Raw genomic sequence first — 19,668 nt, forward strand, 5'->3', positions numbered from 1 at the left:
TAATGTACTTGCGTGCGGAAAAGACGCAATATGTCAACGACTTGCCACTATAGTTAATCTAATGTGTGTGTGTATTGGCATAACTTTGTTTAGTTGCAGCAGTTTTGTTCCATGCAACAGAAATGTGGCGTTGAGAAGCCTTTAATGAATAAAAGCAGAGTTAATAGTGAAATCGGCTAATTATTTCATCCCTATTAACGATATCAGTGCATTGTACAAAAGGCCTTTTCTACAAACATACCCAAATGTTTTGGCTGCCAACGCCACTGGCCTAATGTCAGGTGACTCTTGCTCTGTGCAGCTTGTGCTGTATTGAACAGACGCACGCCACATCATAACTATGGCGACCTTTTTTCAACTGAACTAAATTAATTTTTGATGTCTTGGTCACACTATCTGGAGGTAAGAATTAACTGTGCTTTAAGGTTTTCTGGAGAGCATCCGGTTACAGAAATTAAACAATCAAACATAAAACAACATGTTCATCATTGTAGAAATGATTTTAAAATAATACTATATTTTATTCATTCATTGATTTTCCTTCAGTTTAGTCCCTTATTTAACAGGGGTTGCCACAGCATAATGAACCGCCAACTATGTTTTACACAGCATATGCTCTTCCAGCTGTAACCTAGTACTGGGACACACATACATTCTCACAATCACACACACTCTTACAATCAGGGCCGGAGTGGGACTCCTTTTCAGCCCTGGAGTTTCAAGCCTCAGACCGGCCCACCTCAGTTCACGACTGACTATATTAAAATAAGGTCATTTCCAATTCAGTTTTTAATGACACTATCACGTCTTTTTTTTGAGAAAACAGCTGCTTTAGAACTTCAAATGTCCAACAACCCTTACAGTATTATATGTCTTAACAATAAAAATGAAAACATTACATTACTCTAACGAGGATCGAACCCGGGCCCGCAGAGTCTTAACCTAACGTGCTAACCGCTGGACCACAACAGCTGTATGGAGTAAGGAGACACAACTAAGTTTTATCATCATTAAAATAAATGAAAAAAGAAGAGTTGCGATAAAATAATGAATAAAAAGGCTGTGGTCAAGTAAATAAATACATTTAAAAAGTGTGACTGCTGAGAGCAACAGATTCTGGAGCTAGGGACACCGGCCCTCGCAGCCAAAAAACGGACCGTCCCACCGGGAATTCTCCCGGTCCTCCCGATTAGCCAATCCGGTCCTGCTTACAATACAGCCGATTTAGTTTATTCAATTCCCATATAGCGCATGTCTTCGGACAGTGGGGGAAACCGGACCACCTAGACGTAACCCACGCAAACACAGGAAGAACATGCAAACTCCACACAGAAACGCCAACTGACCCAGCCGCGACTCAAGCCAGCGGTCTTCTTGCTGTGCTAACCACTGAGCCACCGTGCCACCCTTCTTTATCTTTTAATGCTTGATAAATAATCTAATCCTGCGATGTGACTATTGAGTATACACAGATTAAGATATCAACATATTGTGCAGCCCTAGTTTTGAGTGTCACATGATCCTTCAGAAGAAAGCATATCTAATATGATGACAGGCTTCTCAGTGTTGTAAATGTTGAAGATGTTGTTTATTCATACCAGCGTGATCGGTGTTGAAGGCCACGAGGCTGCAGCTGGATTTGATGTGTTTGCCCTGAGAAGAGAAGGAACCTCCTCGCACGTTTGCAATCCAGCCCTGAACACAAAAACACAGAGATGATGTTAAAGCAGCTGGCAAGAGGATACGATTTTTTACATGTACAGTTAAAGCCAGAAGTTTTAGCCCTATTTGTATATTCTTCTCCATTTTCTGTTTAACAGAGAGCGTTTTTTTTTAACACATTTCTAAACGTAATAATTTTAATAACTCATTTCTAATAACTGATTTATCTTTGCCATGACGACAATAAATAATATTTGACTAGATATTTTTCAAGACACTTCTCTACAGCTTAAAGTGAAATTTAAAGGCTTAACTAGGTAAGTTAAGGTAATTTGACAAGTAGGGTTGTAACAATATACCGGTATGACGGTTTACCACGATTTGAACGTGCACGATTATCATACCATGAACAATTGCATTTCAACGGTTTTAACCCTTAAAGACCGAGACAGCCGCCCGCGGCTAAAAATAAGTATTGCTCTTAAATGTTTAATAACTTTTGATCCGCTGATCCGATTCATACAATTCAAAGATAAAGAAGAGAATCTCAGCTTTCCAGTGCTGTATCACATAACATCACATAACGGACTTTCAGAGGCTCCGGAATCAGTGCGGTTACGTCATCAACATTTGACAACGCTGATTTGATAAAGAAACGCTCGTCACTGTGTCTCCGGACAAACCAGACATGATACATTGATGCATTGTCCCTCCTCCATGCCCAGATTGGTTCAAACTCGCTATATCACAACCAATAAGCATAGGTTTCGCTTTTGTTTGTGGACCAAGCTTTTTGAACAACACGGAATGAGAGAAAGGCATACATTTATGCGCGGCTAAATAAAACGCAAAAAAAAAAGTTTTGCATGAAATAATTCTCATACTAAGTACTTTTGCATGCACAGCAGCACAGAAACATGAAAAAACAGTGACACAGCAAAGACGAACTGCTGCTCTTGCTGTTTTCAAAAGACGCAAATGAAGATGCAGCTGTTTGTCTGCATTGCAGACAACCATATCCAAATCCATATCCACAGACAACCATATCCATGCTGGCACATAAAACCTAAGGATGTTCCATATTGAATCTAGTTTCGTTATGTAACTATTTATAGGATAGTAAATATTTATATCTATTTTTTACTGAGGATTTGCACCATGTTTATTTGGACTTTATTTGGACTTTGACACATTATTTATTATTTTCTTATTTTTATTTGTTCATTGTAAGTTGTGTTGTTTATAGTAACTAAAAATATATTATTTGGAAAAAGTCAAATTTGCTTCACTGTTCTATTATTTTGTAACATTTGTAACATACCGGATACCGCGAAACCGTCAAACCGTGGTATTGTTTTAGACGATTATCATACCGTGAAAAATTCATACCGTTACAACCCTATTGACAAGTCTTCTGTGGACAATCAAAAATGTATAGCCTAAGGGGGCTAATATTATTCACCTTTAAGTGGTTTTAAAAAATAAAAATTGCTTTTATTCTAGCCAAAATAAAACAAATAAGATTTTCTCCAGAAGAAAAAAAAATATTAAAAAGGAATTACTGTTAAAAAATAAATAAATAAATAAATAAATAAATAAATAAATAAATAAATAAATAAATAAATAAATAAAACCACTGCTCTGTTAAACATTATTTTGGGAAATATTGAAAAAAAATAAATAAATCTGACTTCAACTGTATATGTAGACACTTTATGAAACAGACAAACCACTGCCATTATGCAAAGGCTTTACACGAAAGTATATTTTTTTTATTAAAAAAAAACAAGCTTTACTAATCTGAGGTTCAAAAATCCCTGAAGATTCATGAGGGAAACTGGAGGCCGTTTGTATGTTGCTTAAAATAGCTCATAAATTTTAAAACAATTCACAGGTTACATTATTCAAAGAAAAAATTACATAGAATTTCCCAAAATATTTCACCTCTTTGTGACAAATGTAATTCATCAGATGCGGATCTATCTCACAGTTTTATTTTTTGTTCTAAGATACAGAATTATTGGAATGGAATTTTTGATGTGCTTTCCGAAGTGTTGAAGTTGCAATTACAACCAGATCCAATGCTTGTAATTCTGGGATTCTCTGAACAAACACATTTGTTGTCAAATACACAACATAAAATGCTCCCATACTGCTTAACTACTGCCAAAAAGCTACTGCTACTGTTTTGGAAAAAAAAGGAATCCCCTACATGTAAACTGTGGCTTGGAGAAATTGCTTCTATGTTACATTTGGAGCGAATTAGATACTATTTGAAAAGAAAACTGGAACAATTTGACAAAATTTGGAATCCCTTTATCTGTTACCTTGAAAAAAAACTCATAATAATGCATCATTTCTGTAATGTTTTAACATGCTTTTTCATCATACTCTATTTTTCAAACAGGTCTTTGTAACAAGTTTGCTTGTTATGTGGGTGGGTGATTTTATTTTTATTTCATTTATTTAATTTTTAATTTTCTCCTTTTAATTTTCCTTATTTGCTGTGCCTATGTTATATGTGGACAAAATATGTAAACAGAATTAATTTTGTCTTGAATCTGTGTCTTCATCAATAAAACTTTTGACAAAAAAAAAAAAAATAGCTCATAAATAATTCAATAATACAAACGTGAAAGAAAACACATATTTCTATACAAACAATAATCCTAAAAAAATCTTAATTCTAACCATAATGAACTCTATTTTGACAAAAATTTTGACAAAAATGTGTATAATTTTGAATGAAAACACAAACAAACAATAACACTCACAGTTGAAGTCAGAATTATTAGCCCCCCTTAGATTTTTTTTTCCTGTTTTAATTATTTCTTAAATGATGTTTAACAGAGCAAGGCAATTTTTACACTATGTCTGATAATATTTTTTTTTTTTATGGAGAAAGTCTTTAGTTATTTTAGCTAGAATAAAACCAGCTATTCATTTAAAAAAAAAACATTTTAAGGTCAAAATTATTAGCCCCTTTAAGCTATTTTTTCACCGATAGAACAAATCAGTATTACTCAATAACTTGCCTTATTACCCTAATTAACCTACTGTAGTTAAGCCTTTAAATGTCACTTAAAGCTGTATAGAAGTGTCTTGAAAAATATCTAGTCATAGTTCTCCCCCGACCACTCAGCTTAGATGGCCGGCCAGCTCTAAGAAGAGTCCTGGGGCCTCATGTACGAAGACTTGCGTGGAAATCTTACTAAAACATTGCGTACGCACAAAGCTGTAAATGTGCGTACGCAGAAAAAAATTCAGATGTATGAAACACTGCGTACGCCGAATCTCACGCATATTCTTTTGTACATCCGAATGAACGTGAAACTGAGCGCAACATGCACGAGCACAAAACCCCTCCCTGCCTCCTCCCCCGTATGAATATGCTAATGACTATGCTAATGGAAAAACCCAACGAAAAAGCAAAGGCAAAAGCAAGCAAAAAGAGATACTTCGAACAGAATGTGAATTGGAGGTGCTGCTTTCGGAGGTAGACCGGAGAAAAGCGGTGTTATTTGCAAGTTTGTTCTCCGGAATTAACAACAAAAGAAAAAAATAGAGTGGGAGAGTTTAGCTGATGCGGTTAACACAGTTGGGTCTGAACATCACACTGAGTGCATTAAAAAAAGAAATAGTGTGGTTTATATCTGTAAAATGTTGCAGTACCCTTAGCAGTCTCAGTGGCGCACCTCATAAGAAGCATGAGATCATGTACTGACATGTTCGAGCATAAACTCGGCTCGAATCCAGCATCTGACGAATTCTTTCTTCTTTTTTTCCCCGCTACATATCAGATTTTGCCCACTATTTATTAAGAGAAAGACAAGTAGGAATCATCAATAAGTTTGTGCATCATATTTTATTTGCACATTTATTGAATGGAAATGTTTCTGATTCACGCATGCAAATTTATCTTCAGATAGTGTCTTTATAGCAATGTGCGTGCAATAGATCGCTCAGATTACATTGGGAAAACAGGCGACTGCTGCAAATTGTGCTTTAATGTTTAGCTGGTCAACTGTATGGTATGGAAATCTTACATACCTACTATATGAACCCGTCTCATACAGCTGCCATTGCAAGGATCAGACACTTTGTAGAGAGGAATTTAACACAACTGCCTCTAGGAGTCGCCAATGGAAATAAAACAGACACGCACAAAAAATGTGCGTACGCCTGCCAGAAAGCTGCCGTGAACCTGCGCACATTCCCACGTTCAGTTCATTGTTAGTAAATCCAAACTTGAGCGATTCTGAGCGTGAAACCTGGCGTACGCAAAGTTTTTGTGCGTACGCAGCGTTGATACATGAGGCCCCTGGTGGTTTCAAACATCTTCCACTTACGGATAATGGAGGCCACTGTGCTCACTGGAACTCTCAGAGCAGCAGAATTTTTTTCTGTAACCTTCTCCAGCCTTGTGCCTCGAAACAATCCTGTCTCGGAGGTCCACAGACAATTCCTTTGCCTTCCTACTTGGTTTGTGCCTTGACATGCACTGTCAACCGTGGGACCTTACATAGACAGGTGTATGCCTTTTCAAATCATGTCCAATCAGCTGAATTTAAAAAAGGTGAACTCCAATGAAGCTGCTGAAACAGCTCAAGAGTGATCAGTGGAAACAGAATGTACCTGAGCTCAATTTAGAGATTCACAACAAAGGCTGTGAATACTGATGTACATGTGACTTTTCAGGCTTTTTATTTTTAACAGATTTGCATCAATTTCAACAAATCTGTTTTCACTATGTGGTATTGTGTGTAGAATTTTGAGGAACTGAATTAATTTAATCCATTTTGGAATAAGACTGTAACATAAAAAAATTAGAAAAAGTGAAGGGGACACTTTTCGGATGCACTAAATTAAGAAATATATGCCTTCCTAAACAATCTATCAAGCCTTTATTTGTCACTACACTTTCGTATAGCGAAATTGGACCCCCCCAGACCATACACAAAACATCACAAACAACTTTTTAGGGGAGACAGATCATAGGAGGTAGCATTTAGAAAGGAAGAAAGATACATTTGAACAGTTAGGCCAAAAAAAAAAAAAAAAAAAAAAAAAAAACCTCAGCTTGCCCTTGATTAGGACAAAGTGAGAAAAACAGCCATGTCTTAGCATAAGATGATACAAAAAGAAATATTACAAGAAGGGTCATTCAGAAAATGGTCATCTGCTTTTAAAAATGCATTTAATAAGTGTACACCATGGCTCTAAAATCTAATGCTCTGAAGATAACTGGGTGTCATCTGTGACGAAGTAGGGGAAAGAAGCAGGGGAAAGAAGACAAAACCTGGTATCTGGCCAGCCTGGGTGTCGCACTCAAATAAATTTGAGTTAAAATATTCAAAATAAAATAAAAATAACCAATAACTGGAAAGTAATTTTCAAATTTAAACTTTTATAAAACTTCCAAAAATGTAAATATATATATATTTTAAATTATACAACACTCAATAATAAGTATTAAAATGATAAAAAAGCAGCAAAAGCACATTGCAAAATTACCAAAACTAAAATCTAAATTAAAATTGAAAGAGCACAAATGATCATTCAATTACTCAGATTGTACTAATAGTATATAAATAACACTAAAATAACTATAAAATCCAATAGACTCTAGTCATATTGACCCCCAAAACAAATGAAAAAGAAAGATACCAGTATTTAAAAAGCTAACTAATGGCTCTCAACTGTACATCTGACATAATCTCAAACAGGAAAGAGGAAGCGGATAGAAACTGCACTTTCTTCAACAGCACAAACACACACACACACACACACACACACACACACACACACACACACACACAGACAGACACAGACACACACATAGAAACAGAAGCAGCACACACAAACTTGAGGAAATGCAGAAGAGCAGCTGAGCGCTTTCGAAACCTTCCAGAATGTCAACAAGAAACGACACGCAGAGGGTGTACATGTTTGAGCAGCAAACTAGAGATTGACAATCAGAAACTACCCTTTCTGCACCAGCAAAAAGACACTTTAAAGATGCCATAGAATAAAAATCCAGCTGAATAATAACAGTTTAATACATTAAAACTATTTATAGCCTCCAACACTATTGTTTCTTCATTCTCAAGACAAAAATCCCAGTGAAAAACAGACACAAACACAGATTGATGTGTTGCACATGGGATCATTTGATTGGCCACAACATTTCCTAATGAGATTACAGCAATGCTCTTTTTTGGCCTTATTTTAAGCTTGTATTATACATTGTAAAAATATCCGTAAATCAGCCGTTTTCCATATTTTGCGATTTGTTTATTTAATTGTTTTTTTTTTTTGTTTGTTTATTTTTGCTTTGAATCACATTATGGGAGCCTGATCTTGCTTCCAACAACTTTTAACCTTGAAAAAAGTTGGGATAAGTGACTTTTATAAACATTTTTAATAGTTTAAAGTGATATTGTCTGAGTTGGTGTTGTATATTACGCTACACAAACCTTGTAATGACCTGCCAGTACATTTTCTGACTAAGGGCGTACTCACACTATGCCATCCGTACCGTGCCCAGGCCCGATTCCCTCAAGCACGGTTCACTTGGCCGGTTGTAAGAGGTGGGCCTGAGCGCGGTTCACTTGGGCTTTTGCGCCGTACGTTTGTAGTGTGAGTGCAAAACGCGCCAAAGCCCGAAACTGAAAGCGAGACGTGACTTTAAGGGACTGTTTCATATGGATTTATTGATCATTCTTACTGTTCAATGAACGCAAACTGCCGTAGTTTATTAAATACGCAAACCCCTCACGTCAGCAGACCTCCTCATTCCTGCAGCACGAGGGCTTTATAATTGTTTATGAGCTCTAAAAGTGGCGGATCTGTTCGGCGAAATATCTGACTGCGTGTCACCGCATCCCTAAGGACTGTTTGGTGAAATATTTGACTGCATGTCACTGCATATCAAACGACTGAAACGATATAACTAGAGTAATCGTCACTGTGCTGAGCGAGAACGCTTCTCTACTGAACAGCGCAGCATCGATGACGTAAGCGTGCCCAGGCCCGATTGTAGTGTGAGTGCGGGCCGTCGTGGGAGATGGGAGGGGGGGACAAGCGTGCTTTGGCCCAGTTTGAGGCAACTGCACATAGTGCGAGTACGGCCTTATTTCTCCATATATTATTTCTTATGCATTATATTACTACTAAAATGTCAACAAAAGTCACTTTGTTAAACTGTAGAGTTAAATTTTCAACATTAAATGGCAGCGGAGCAGAAATCAAGGTCCTATAAAGCAATTCACAACAGTAAAAAAAAATAAATAAATGGAAAACACTTGCGAATCACAAAACGGTTAATTAACAAATATGTTTACAGTGTAATTGCTATGCATGTAGGACTTTTATTTTCACAACAAGACCAGCATTATTGAGCTCTTAGGTAATACAACCAGGCATCAACTCATCACAGACCATCAGATGTATCTTTTGCTAATTTAACGTGAATTTTGCTGCATAAATTTGAAGCAACATACAAAGACTGCTGAGTGTTTAATGCACATTTATGCACCCTGTCATATCATCAAGCTCTAGATGTGCCTTTTTTTTTAATAGAAAGATAGCAATTAGGGATGCAACGAAATGAAATTCTTGGCCGAAGCCGAATAATAATGAATTGCTTGGCCGAAGGCCGAATACCGAACGCGGTGTTTTGCATTTTTTTTCCATTTAGTTTGCCAATTTTTTCACCATTACAATAATTAAATAGTAAAAAATAGCTTTTTACTATTTTGTGTTGATTTTCAGAGAAATAAATCAAATAACAAAAATACAGTTTCAAAAAAATTTTACACTGAACATTTTTTTAACATTCCAGCAGATGATATACAAACAAAGCACAATATAACTTAAAATAAATAAACTAGTAAAATAAAAAAAATATTTTTATTTGGCCATCTTTGAAGCCCCCCTTCTTGAATAGCCCATGTTAGGCCTATAACTGACTGCTGAAAGAATGTAACTGTATGTCTACAACAACAAATGTGCATTGAATAGTGCAAAAAGTGTGGACTCTCAATCTACGCGGGTTACTATTTGATCGCGTCAATAAAAACGTCATTGTTCGGCAAAATTTATTCAGCCTTTTTACTTATTATTATATAATTTCGGTTGCCGAATATTCAGTGCATCCCTAAAAGCAATAAACTTAAAGTCATCTGTTTATGCAGAGGTTGATATCAACAACGACCAAATATGGTCAAAACCAAGCTTTTCATTCAAGGGATAATAAATCCTGTGGTATAAATGAGCACAAAAAACATTCCAAGACATGCTTTGCACTAACAAACAATTCCAAGCAAATGTCAACCTTGCCATGAAAACAAAATTTCACCAAAATAGTGAAAAACTAAGTTTGTTTAGGCTTGTACAGTACTGTAAAAATGCTCAAAAATGTGTTTTGAAAGAATTCATGCTAGAATTGTTTGAAAATATTGGCAGTGCCAATTTCACAAGCGTTACATCCATAACGGAGAGATGTCACATTCGTAATGAAGCTTTTAAATCACAAATGCTAAAATATTAAATAAAATAAAATCAATTATGTTTGTTCAACAGTGAGAAACTCTTATCCTTTTGATTAGCATTGCTTCTTGTGCATTTTAATTCACAGAATTTCTACAACGTATGTTGTATACTGTAAACTTGCTCGTTCTTTTTTCGTCACGTCCATAACGCATGTTTATCTCCCTCATTAAAAACAAAGGAAAAAATGTTTACATATTGATATTTTTCGGATCCCTTAACTCTGTGGTTCGTTGTGTTGGAAAATAGAAACAGACATTTCAATATAACATCGTTCTATGCGAATTTATGTTTTAAGTTTTACTGCAAAGGTCACATCGATAACACTGGAATTGTTTATATTTGGATATCAGAGAGCGATTTAACCTGTTTCCAATTCAATCAGAGCACTCATGGCACTTTTAACAATAAAAAAAAAAAGGCAGCGTTCAGCTGTATGAGTCAAACACAGACTCTGCATCTCCACAGTCTGTCTGAACACCATTACTCCTACACAACAAGATTTAAATAAAATAGGAAAAGATGGCCTTCTCGCTGCTTAAAAGCCTAGAAAATGTGAATATAATCGTAAAAATTCATAACAAAACCCATTCAAAACGATTTTCCTTTCATAAATAAAACCGATTTTGATTTCCAAATTATTCTTTTGATTTTCAGCACTATTGCTGCAGTCTTCAATACAAGATAATCCTTCAAAAAGTCATTGTAACATGACGATTTAATTCTATTCAATGTTGAAATCAGTTATGCTGCTTCATATTTCTGTATTTTCAAGATCTTTTGAGAAAAATAAAGTTAAAACTATTAGAATTTATTTATTTATTATTTATTTATTGCCACATCAGCAACTTATTGCTATTTCGTGGCAAAATGGATATACATAAAAATATTAAATGATTAAAAAACAAATTTGTATGACAATAAAAAGTTACTTATACTTACAAATATATAAAATATAAATAAATTAAATTCACACAAAAACATAGTCAAAGTTAAATATGATTTTTCAGTACAATTTTTGATAAATGATATAAAATTCTTCCTGGTGGTACCTTTTTAAAAATGTCAATCAAAGTACTCTCCTTATTAAAACTGTCTAATTGTATTCAATCTTCCACATTCCAACAAAATAGGTTTCGTGGTAAGATCAGTCTGGCAGTAATTACATTCAGGTGGGTCTTCGTTATTGAGTAGATACAAATGAGTCAACCTACAATGCCCAATTCGACATCTAGTATAGACAGTTTGATTATGCCTGGTCTCAAAATTATTATCTGCTAAATGTCTTTCATTTATTTTCGGATTAATTTCATGTCATTTATTATTGATGCAGTTGTCCCATTCCCTTTGCCATGTTTCGTTTATATACAACTTAATTGTGGGTTTCATCAGAATTTATTCAAAACAGAAATCTGTTGTCATTATAAATGTTTTTAGTGCACTTTAAAGCATGATTTCACAAACAGAACTTAGACTGATCCAAGATTAAATGACCATAGATCAAAATAGGACATTTAAGTGTTTTGGAATAAAATCATTACTGGTGTCTATCTAAAAAGAAAGCGATTATAAAGTTAATGTTTTACAATCAGTCCGTGCAACAGCTCAGATTTATATTTGAGTCAGTGACTAGGCTCAAAGGGAAAACTAAATACTATAGAAGTCATTGGTTACAGGTTACCACCAGCATTCTTCAAAATATCTTCTTTTAAAAATTAAAAAATAATAAAAAACTCAAACAGGTTTGGAACAAGTAAAGGTTGAGCATCTATTTACAGAATTATAATTTTTGGGGTGAACAGTCCCTTTAAGACAATTGTCTATGAAAGCAGAGGATGATGAGGTGTCCTAGTTAAACATAAGTATTACTTGCCTTTGAAAAAGAAAAAAAAAACTCTTTCCTGATCCAATCTCAGATTACTTAAAGCAGCACCATTCAGCGCTTCACGTCTGAACACTCAGCTAACCTTAAATGGAGGATCAGCACCGCTGGATTTGTTCTCATCTGTCAATGTTTAACAGCGAGTCTGATCTCTTGTCATGTGACCTACACCGTGTGTTTCTCCAAAACATCAGGCAGAGTTGAACGCTTAAGAACAACGAAGGAAAAATACAGACCAAACGCATGCTTCTTTTCCCCAACACTATTTAATATGGAAATACTGACAGAGTGCAAAAGCCAAATTTCAGGAAAAAAAAGAAAAAACAACTTAAGCCTTTAAAAACAGAACAGTTGTGAGCTTTGAGATGCACTCATACCGATAAATACATGCCTCGGCCTACATTTTTGCATGAAATACATGTTTTTAATTCTTCAGCATGATAGCACTCCTTGAAAGTCCCTGAAAGCAGAGAAGGTCAAGTTGCTCCAGGATTGGCCAGCCCAGTCACCAGACATGAACATTATTGAGCATGTCTGGGGTAAGATGAAGGAGGAGACATTGAAGATGAATCCAAAAAATCTTGATGAACTCTGGGAGTCTTGCAGGAACGCTTTCTTTGCCATTCCAGATGACTTTATTAAGTTTTTTTGAGTCATTTCAGAGATGTATGGATGCATCCGTCCAAGCTCATGATCATACACAATATAAAATGCAGGCTGAAGCACAGGTTTCCAAAGAGCAGTTGTTGGCTTTGTTTAAAGGCCGGGATACACCAAGCCAACAGCAAACTAACACAGCCAAAACCAAACTATGTTGACGCCTGGTGGTGGCTCATGTATAATTCATCAATCTCGAAGCTGTGTGTGGACCAAATGTATCACACCCCTGGTTTTGAGTGATGCTCCTGGCCGTTAGATCGCCCCATGGGTGCTGGCTGCAGTACAAGTCATAAAGCCCGCCGCCTCCATGTTAATGAACGAGACTTGAGCCCAAATTAAAAAAAATTTAAAAAAGACAGTACACTTGCTATAAAATGTCCCGAAAGATGGTTTTGGTCAATTCAGGCACTGGTTATCATGCTGATATGGTGCACTTCTTTATTTTTGCAATCATGTTTTTAGCCAGCAATTTAAGGCTATAAAAACGGGGTGTGCAATCGTGATTGACAGTTGTGACTGACAGCTTCTCGAAGCAGACCGTCAGAGCTTCGGGAGGAGACTGAAGTGTAATTTTTCGATTTCTGTGTTATTTTAAGTAATAAAATAAAATGTTAAAATGAGTTCAGCAGTAGGCATAGGCTGGTATAAGATTCTGACAGTATGATGACCTTGATATAAACATCACGGTTATTAGATTACTGCTCTAAAATATATTCTTTTTTTTTTTTTTAAAGTCTGGCTAAAAAACAAAACCTTTTTTCTCTTTGTACACAATATATTTTAATTTGGGAAACATTAAAAATATTTTGCAACAGTCAGGCTAAATAATTGAAATGAATTATTGACTTCTGCTGTCTGCATTCGTTTCAAAATCACAGATTTTTTTTTACAAAATTAAACAGCATCTTTTTCTGCTGTCCTAAAATAAAAAATAAAAAATAAAAAAAGTTAATAATTTTTTTTACTCATACCGTAGGAACGGTATAGCAGTTCCAGATTCCCTGACAGTCCATACACATGCAATAGGGGAATTGAATGAACTAAATTGATCGTAGTGCATGTGTGTGAATAAGTGTGAATGGATGTTTTTCAGTAGTGGATTGCAGCTAGGAGGGCATCTGCTGTGTAAAACATGTGCTGGATAAGTCAGCGGTTCATTCCTCTGTGGTGACCCCTTATTAATAAAGGAACTGAGCCAAAGAAAAATTAATGAATGAGTGAATGAATATTATTTACCAAAAGTTCAATATTCTGAACATTTCACCAAGTAAAAAACATTTAGAAATCTTTGTTTTATTGCGTAAATAAAATGATTAAAATACAATGAAATATTTTTGAAACGTTTATATATTTGTTCATATATTGAAAAATGTGATATTTATATTGTTGTTATTACGTTTCTTTTTTTAAATAATCTGATTCTTTTGTTTTAAATTTAAATAGCTGTAATTATTAAAAGACAACCTAACATAATTTTTTTATTTTAATGGTTTATTTTCCTCTTTTTTTGGTTATTATTAAATAAAAGAAAGCAAATAAATTACTAAAATTTTAATTAAAACATTTGATTACTGTATTAATAAAACCGTTTTGAAACTAAGATGTTATTAGGCATCAATTAGAAATTTAGCCATAAATAAAAAAAAAAGACAAATTTAAAAAAAATATATGATTTATTAACATAATTAATATTTAAATTGTTTCATTATACATTACATCATTTTCTTCTTTAATTATTACTATATAAATAACAAATATTGTAATTATACAAAAAGTACAATTATTTTATTTAAAATTTTTATTTTAAACATTTTTCGTAATTATTAAATAAAAGCAAAAAAAATTACAAATTAAAGCATTTGATTACTGTATTTATAAAAACCTTTGAAACCTAAAATGTTATTAGGCATCAATTAGAATTTAGCCATAAATAAAAAAATAAATAAATATAATCATTATTATTATTATTATTATTATTATTATTATTATTATTATTATTATTATTATTTATGCAATTAATATTTAAATTGTTTAATTATGAATTACATCTCTCATTTATTTATTTTCCTTCGGCTTAATCCCTTTATTCATCAGGGGTTGCCACAGCGGAATGAACCGCCAACTTACGTAGCATATGTTTTACACAGTGGATGCCCTTCCAGCTGCAACTCACTGATTCACACTCATTCACTACGGATAATTTAGTTTATTCAATTCACCTATAGCGCATGTCTTTTGACTGTGGGGGAAACCGGAACACCCGGAGGAAACCCACGCGAACGCAGAGAGAACATGCAAACTCCACACAGATATGCCTATTGGTCCAACATGGAATCGAACCAATGACCTTTCTGCTGTGAGGCAACAAAGCTAACCACTGAGCCACAGTGTCGCCAATTACATAATTAAATTATTTAATTATTTAAAAATAAATAGAAAAATATAATGATAAAATAAACTAAAAAGTTATTTTATTGCAAATAGGTTATTTTATTTTAAATAAACTACAAAAAAAATCACTATAATCTTAAAATGAAAACATTTGATTATAGTGCAAACAAAAAAAGGGTTTGAATTTGCAACCTAAAATGTTATTAGCCATCAAGTACAAATTTAGGCATAAATTAATCGAATAAAATATACATTTAGAAAATTCTATTATTATTATTATTATTATTATTAAATATTTATATAATTAACATTTAAATTGATTTAGTTTTCATTACATAATTTAAATCTTCAATTATTTCTAAATAAATATTTAAAACTTTTTTGTTATTATTAAATAAAGAAAGAAAATAAACTACTAAAATAAATCACTAAAATTAAAAATCTTAAAAAAATAATAATAACTGTACACAATGAAAAGGTATGAAACCTAACATATATTATTAGGCATCAATTAGAAATTTAACCATAAAACGTATACAAGAAAAATAATAACGAATTATAAAATAAACTTTAAAAAATGATTATAATTTTTACAATTTTTGTTTAATTTGTTTTATGTGTATTGCTAAATTTCTAATTGATTCTAATTATTCATATTCTTTTTATTATTTATTCTATTATTTATTATTATTATTTATATAATTAACATTTATATTTTTTATTAGTTAGTACATCATTTAAATATTTCTAAACAAATAGCAGTATTAGATTTGCAGTTTTAATATTATAAATATTATATTAAAAATATATTATACATAAAAATATGTATTATAATAATATATAAAAATACATTTTCAGTAATATATACAAAAACATAATTTAAATATATTATAATATAAAAATATATTATAATATTATATTTATCAACATTTATTACATGCTACTTAAATGTACTAAAAATGATTCATTCTGGTGGCCTTCAGTCCAGTTAATGCATTCACCAAACACTTTTGCACACACAACCCATCACATTTAATTAATCAACTATAATATGCTCACATCAAACCATTTATAGTATTTTGCAGAACATTCTGAACCAATCAAAAACGAGAAACACCAAACCTCTTCAATCACTAGTGAAACAGTCATTCAAGTTCATTCAATATAGCATAACACACTCAGCAGCAAATGACAGCAGCAGTATCCCTCATATAGCCTAACACACGTTATTATGCATTATTGTGGCAGTGCACACTACAGTACACATAGCTTCAGTGTGTTTAGTTGAGGATGGAGGAAGTTAGACATCTTCATGCGCGCATCTGCACCGCTCCTAAACGCTCCAAACACACGCGTTATAACACACACAATGACCGCACGAGCACTCGGGCTCTACTCACATCTTTCTTGGGGATTTTAGGAGTGGTGTTCTTGTATTTGGACGTCTTGAATCGGTTCATAGTGAGCTGCTGATCGCGCGGTTTCAACCTTCCGGGTGTCTCTCGGTGTTTGTGATCCTGTGCGTTTGAATGGATGCGTTTTTGTGACGCAGAGTTGGTGCGCGCGAAACGCCCCGCAGATTTACAAATCATAAGCTCGCACTAGAGGGGATACACATGCGGACGGAAGTTAACGAGAATTATTTATATTATTAAAAAAATGACCCATTAGTTGCATTTTGCTGACGTCTACCTGTACCCCCAACCTCCACAATAACTTAAAGACAGTAATTTTACTGAATATTATTTATATTATTTATTAAATTACCAATTTAATTGTATTTTATTAACATCTCCCAGGGGTGTCCAAACTCAGTCCTGGAGGGCCGGTGGTCCTGCTGATTTTAGCTCCAACTTGCTTTAACACATCAGCAGGGATGCTTCTAGAAAGCCTAGTAAGAGCTTGATTGATTGCCAGGTGTGTCTGATTGGGGTTGGGACTAAACTTTGCAGGACATTGGCCCTCCAGGACCGAGTTTGGACACCCCAGCCATACACCAACCTTAATCGCAGACCCCACAATAATGTACAAATAGTAATTATTAACGTACAGTTTATCGAAAATGATGTTATTTTGACGTGGGTATCTGCAGCTGTATCCCTTCTAGACTTAAAATCACGGCGGTCATTTCTGCGAAATCAAAACGCAGTGTGCTTTTAATAATTTGGGGTTGAATTAAAGGTATAGTTCACCAAAAAATTAAAATGCACTCACTGTTTACTCACTTGTTCAGAAACTGTTTGAGTTTCTTTCATCTGTTGACCACAAAAGAAGAAACCCGAAAACCTGTAACCATTGATTTTAATAGTAACCAAATACTATGGAAGTCATGGTTACCGGTTTTTTGGGTCTTATTGGAAAGATCTGCTTTAATGTTCAAAAGAAGAAAGAAACTTAAAGCACATTGATACAAGTGAAAAGTAAGTAAGTTAAGACAGAAAATGTAAGTTTTTGATGAATTATCTCTTTAAGCTTGTATGTTTTAGGGCAGGGGTGCTCAATCCTGTTCCTGGAGATCTACCTTCCTGTACAGTTTAGCTCCTACCCTGATCAAACCCACCTGAACCAATTAATTAGGACCTGAAATCCACTTGATAATTACAGACAGGTGTGTTTGATAAGGGTTGCAACTGAAATCTTCAGGAAGGTAGATCTCCAGGAACAGCATTGGCCACCCCTGTTTTAGGGTTACAATTGTGACACTTGTGTCCTCAATTTTGAAATTAGCTGTTATGAAAACCCCAAGCTTTTATATTTTACTTTAGCTCTGTTTTTTATTGATGTTTATAAGTCAGAGAGATACAGTTACAGTATCAAATCAGGAAGACATCGTTTTTACAGGAAAATCTTAATTTGTTGACATATTCTTCATCTCCAAATCAAACATAGTACACTACTATTATAGCCTAAACTCTAGCATCACAAACAATATTTAGGACAGAAAACAGGTATAAAAAAAAATAATAACAACAACAATACTACATTCATTCATTCATTCATTCATTTTCCTTCAGCTTAATCCCTTTATTCATCAGGGGTCGCCATAGTGGAATGAACCTCCAATTTATCCATATGTTTTATACAGCGGATGCCCTTCCAGCTGCAACCCGCTAGACCCATACAAACTCATTTACACGGTCATACACTACCGCCAATTTAGTTTATTTAATTCACCTCTAGCACATGTCTTTGGACTGTGGGGGAAACCGAAGCACCTGAAGGAAATCCATGCCAACACGAGGAGAACATGCAAACTCCACACAGAAATGCCACCTGACCCAGCTGGGACTCGAACCAGCGACATTCTTGCTGTGAGGCGACAGTGCTAACCACTGAGCCACCGTGTTGCCCAATGCTACATATCTAAAAACAACAGATAAAAAAAATATATATATATATAAATAAGTTTGCATGTTCTCCCTGCATATATATATTCCATAGGCTAAATTAACTATTTAATATACTATACATATTCTAAGGGCTATTTAAACTATTAAATATGCTATATATATATATATATATATATATATATATATATATAGAGAGAGAGAGAGAGAGAGAGAGAGAGAGAGAGAGAGAGAGAGAGAGAGAGAGAGAGAGAGAGAGAGAGAGAGAGAGACTAAATAAACTATTAAATATGCTACATATATTATATAGAATAAATAAACTATTAAATATGCTATATATATTGTATAGACTAAATAAACTATTAAATATGCTATATATTGTATAGAATAAATAAAATATTAAATATGCTATTGTAACCCTCGATAAACAAATGTATTATAAGCTTTTAATCAATAGACCAGATGCTCAGAAGTCTAAATTCCTCCAAAGAGAGAGAAGATACAACAACAGTGAAGGACTCGAACACAGAGGTAAGAATAATAAAAGATTGTATTGTAAAATGTTCACAGAAATATAAAAAAATAAAATAAAAATAAAAATAAATAAAACAAATTCTAGGTTTTTTTCACACGTATCTTATGACCTCAATCTTATTTACACTCTCTAATAACACTTCTCTTTCTCCACAGGGTTTTATGGCTATATCACTAATAAGGTAAGTTAATATTATGTTATTTTTCTGTTTTTCTATTGTTAAGTCTAATATTATATTTTGGTTACTATTATAACAATAATATAATACTAATATACTAATAACAATACTATATTAAAGGTTTGTAAGTGTAAGTTAATAATACAATATTAAAATTGTATTATTATTTAACATACAATCAAGATTTCCCTTCTTAAACCAGTTAACCTCTCTCTATAAAGATTCAAAAATTGCAACGAATGAACACTCTAAAGGAACAATGTACAAATAAAAAAAAATGAAAATAAAACATTCACTTAAAACATTTCAAAATGTTCAAAAAGTCCAGTAAACTTTCAAAAAGATTATTTTGCAAAACAACTAGGTTGCAAATTCAGTTCCAGAGATCCAGGATGTTGCACTTGTGAGTGTGTTGTAAATTTACACTCCTACCATGACGCTGAATAGGTTTTACTTTGTATCT

The 19,668-nt window shown here is 33.8% G+C and overlaps 2 protein-coding genes across 33 annotated transcripts in view; both read right to left on the reverse strand.

Moving 5' to 3' along the window:
* The window catches only part of coro7 (coronin 7), a 299,622-nt gene extending 282,950 nt beyond the window's left edge, over positions 1 to 16,672 (reverse strand). For all 32 annotated transcript variants that reach the window (XM_087243145.1, XM_087243141.1, XM_087243140.1 and 29 more), the window contains 2 exon segments: positions 16,546 to 16,672; positions 1,599 to 1,695 (listed from right to left, as the gene is read on the reverse strand). In XM_087243145.1, the coding sequence (XP_087099271.1) occupies positions 1,599 to 1,695; positions 16,546 to 16,605 (157 nt within the window). In that variant the 5' untranslated portion in view covers positions 16,606 to 16,672.
* Positions 2,884 to 19,668, reverse strand: part of pdgfab (platelet-derived growth factor alpha polypeptide b) — a 679,118-nt gene continuing 662,333 nt past the window's right edge. Inside the window, exon 5 of the transcript XR_015480056.1 lies at positions 2,884 to 3,061. The gene's annotated coding sequence lies outside the window, so the exon portion shown is untranslated. The remainder of the gene's footprint in view (positions 3,062 to 19,668) is intronic.

This window comes from Danio rerio, chromosome 3 (genome assembly GCF_052040795.2).
Source record: "Danio rerio strain M-AB ecotype USA chromosome 3, GRCz13ab, whole genome shotgun sequence".
NCBI classification, from domain to species: Eukaryota; Metazoa; Chordata; class Actinopteri; order Cypriniformes; family Danionidae; genus Danio; species Danio rerio.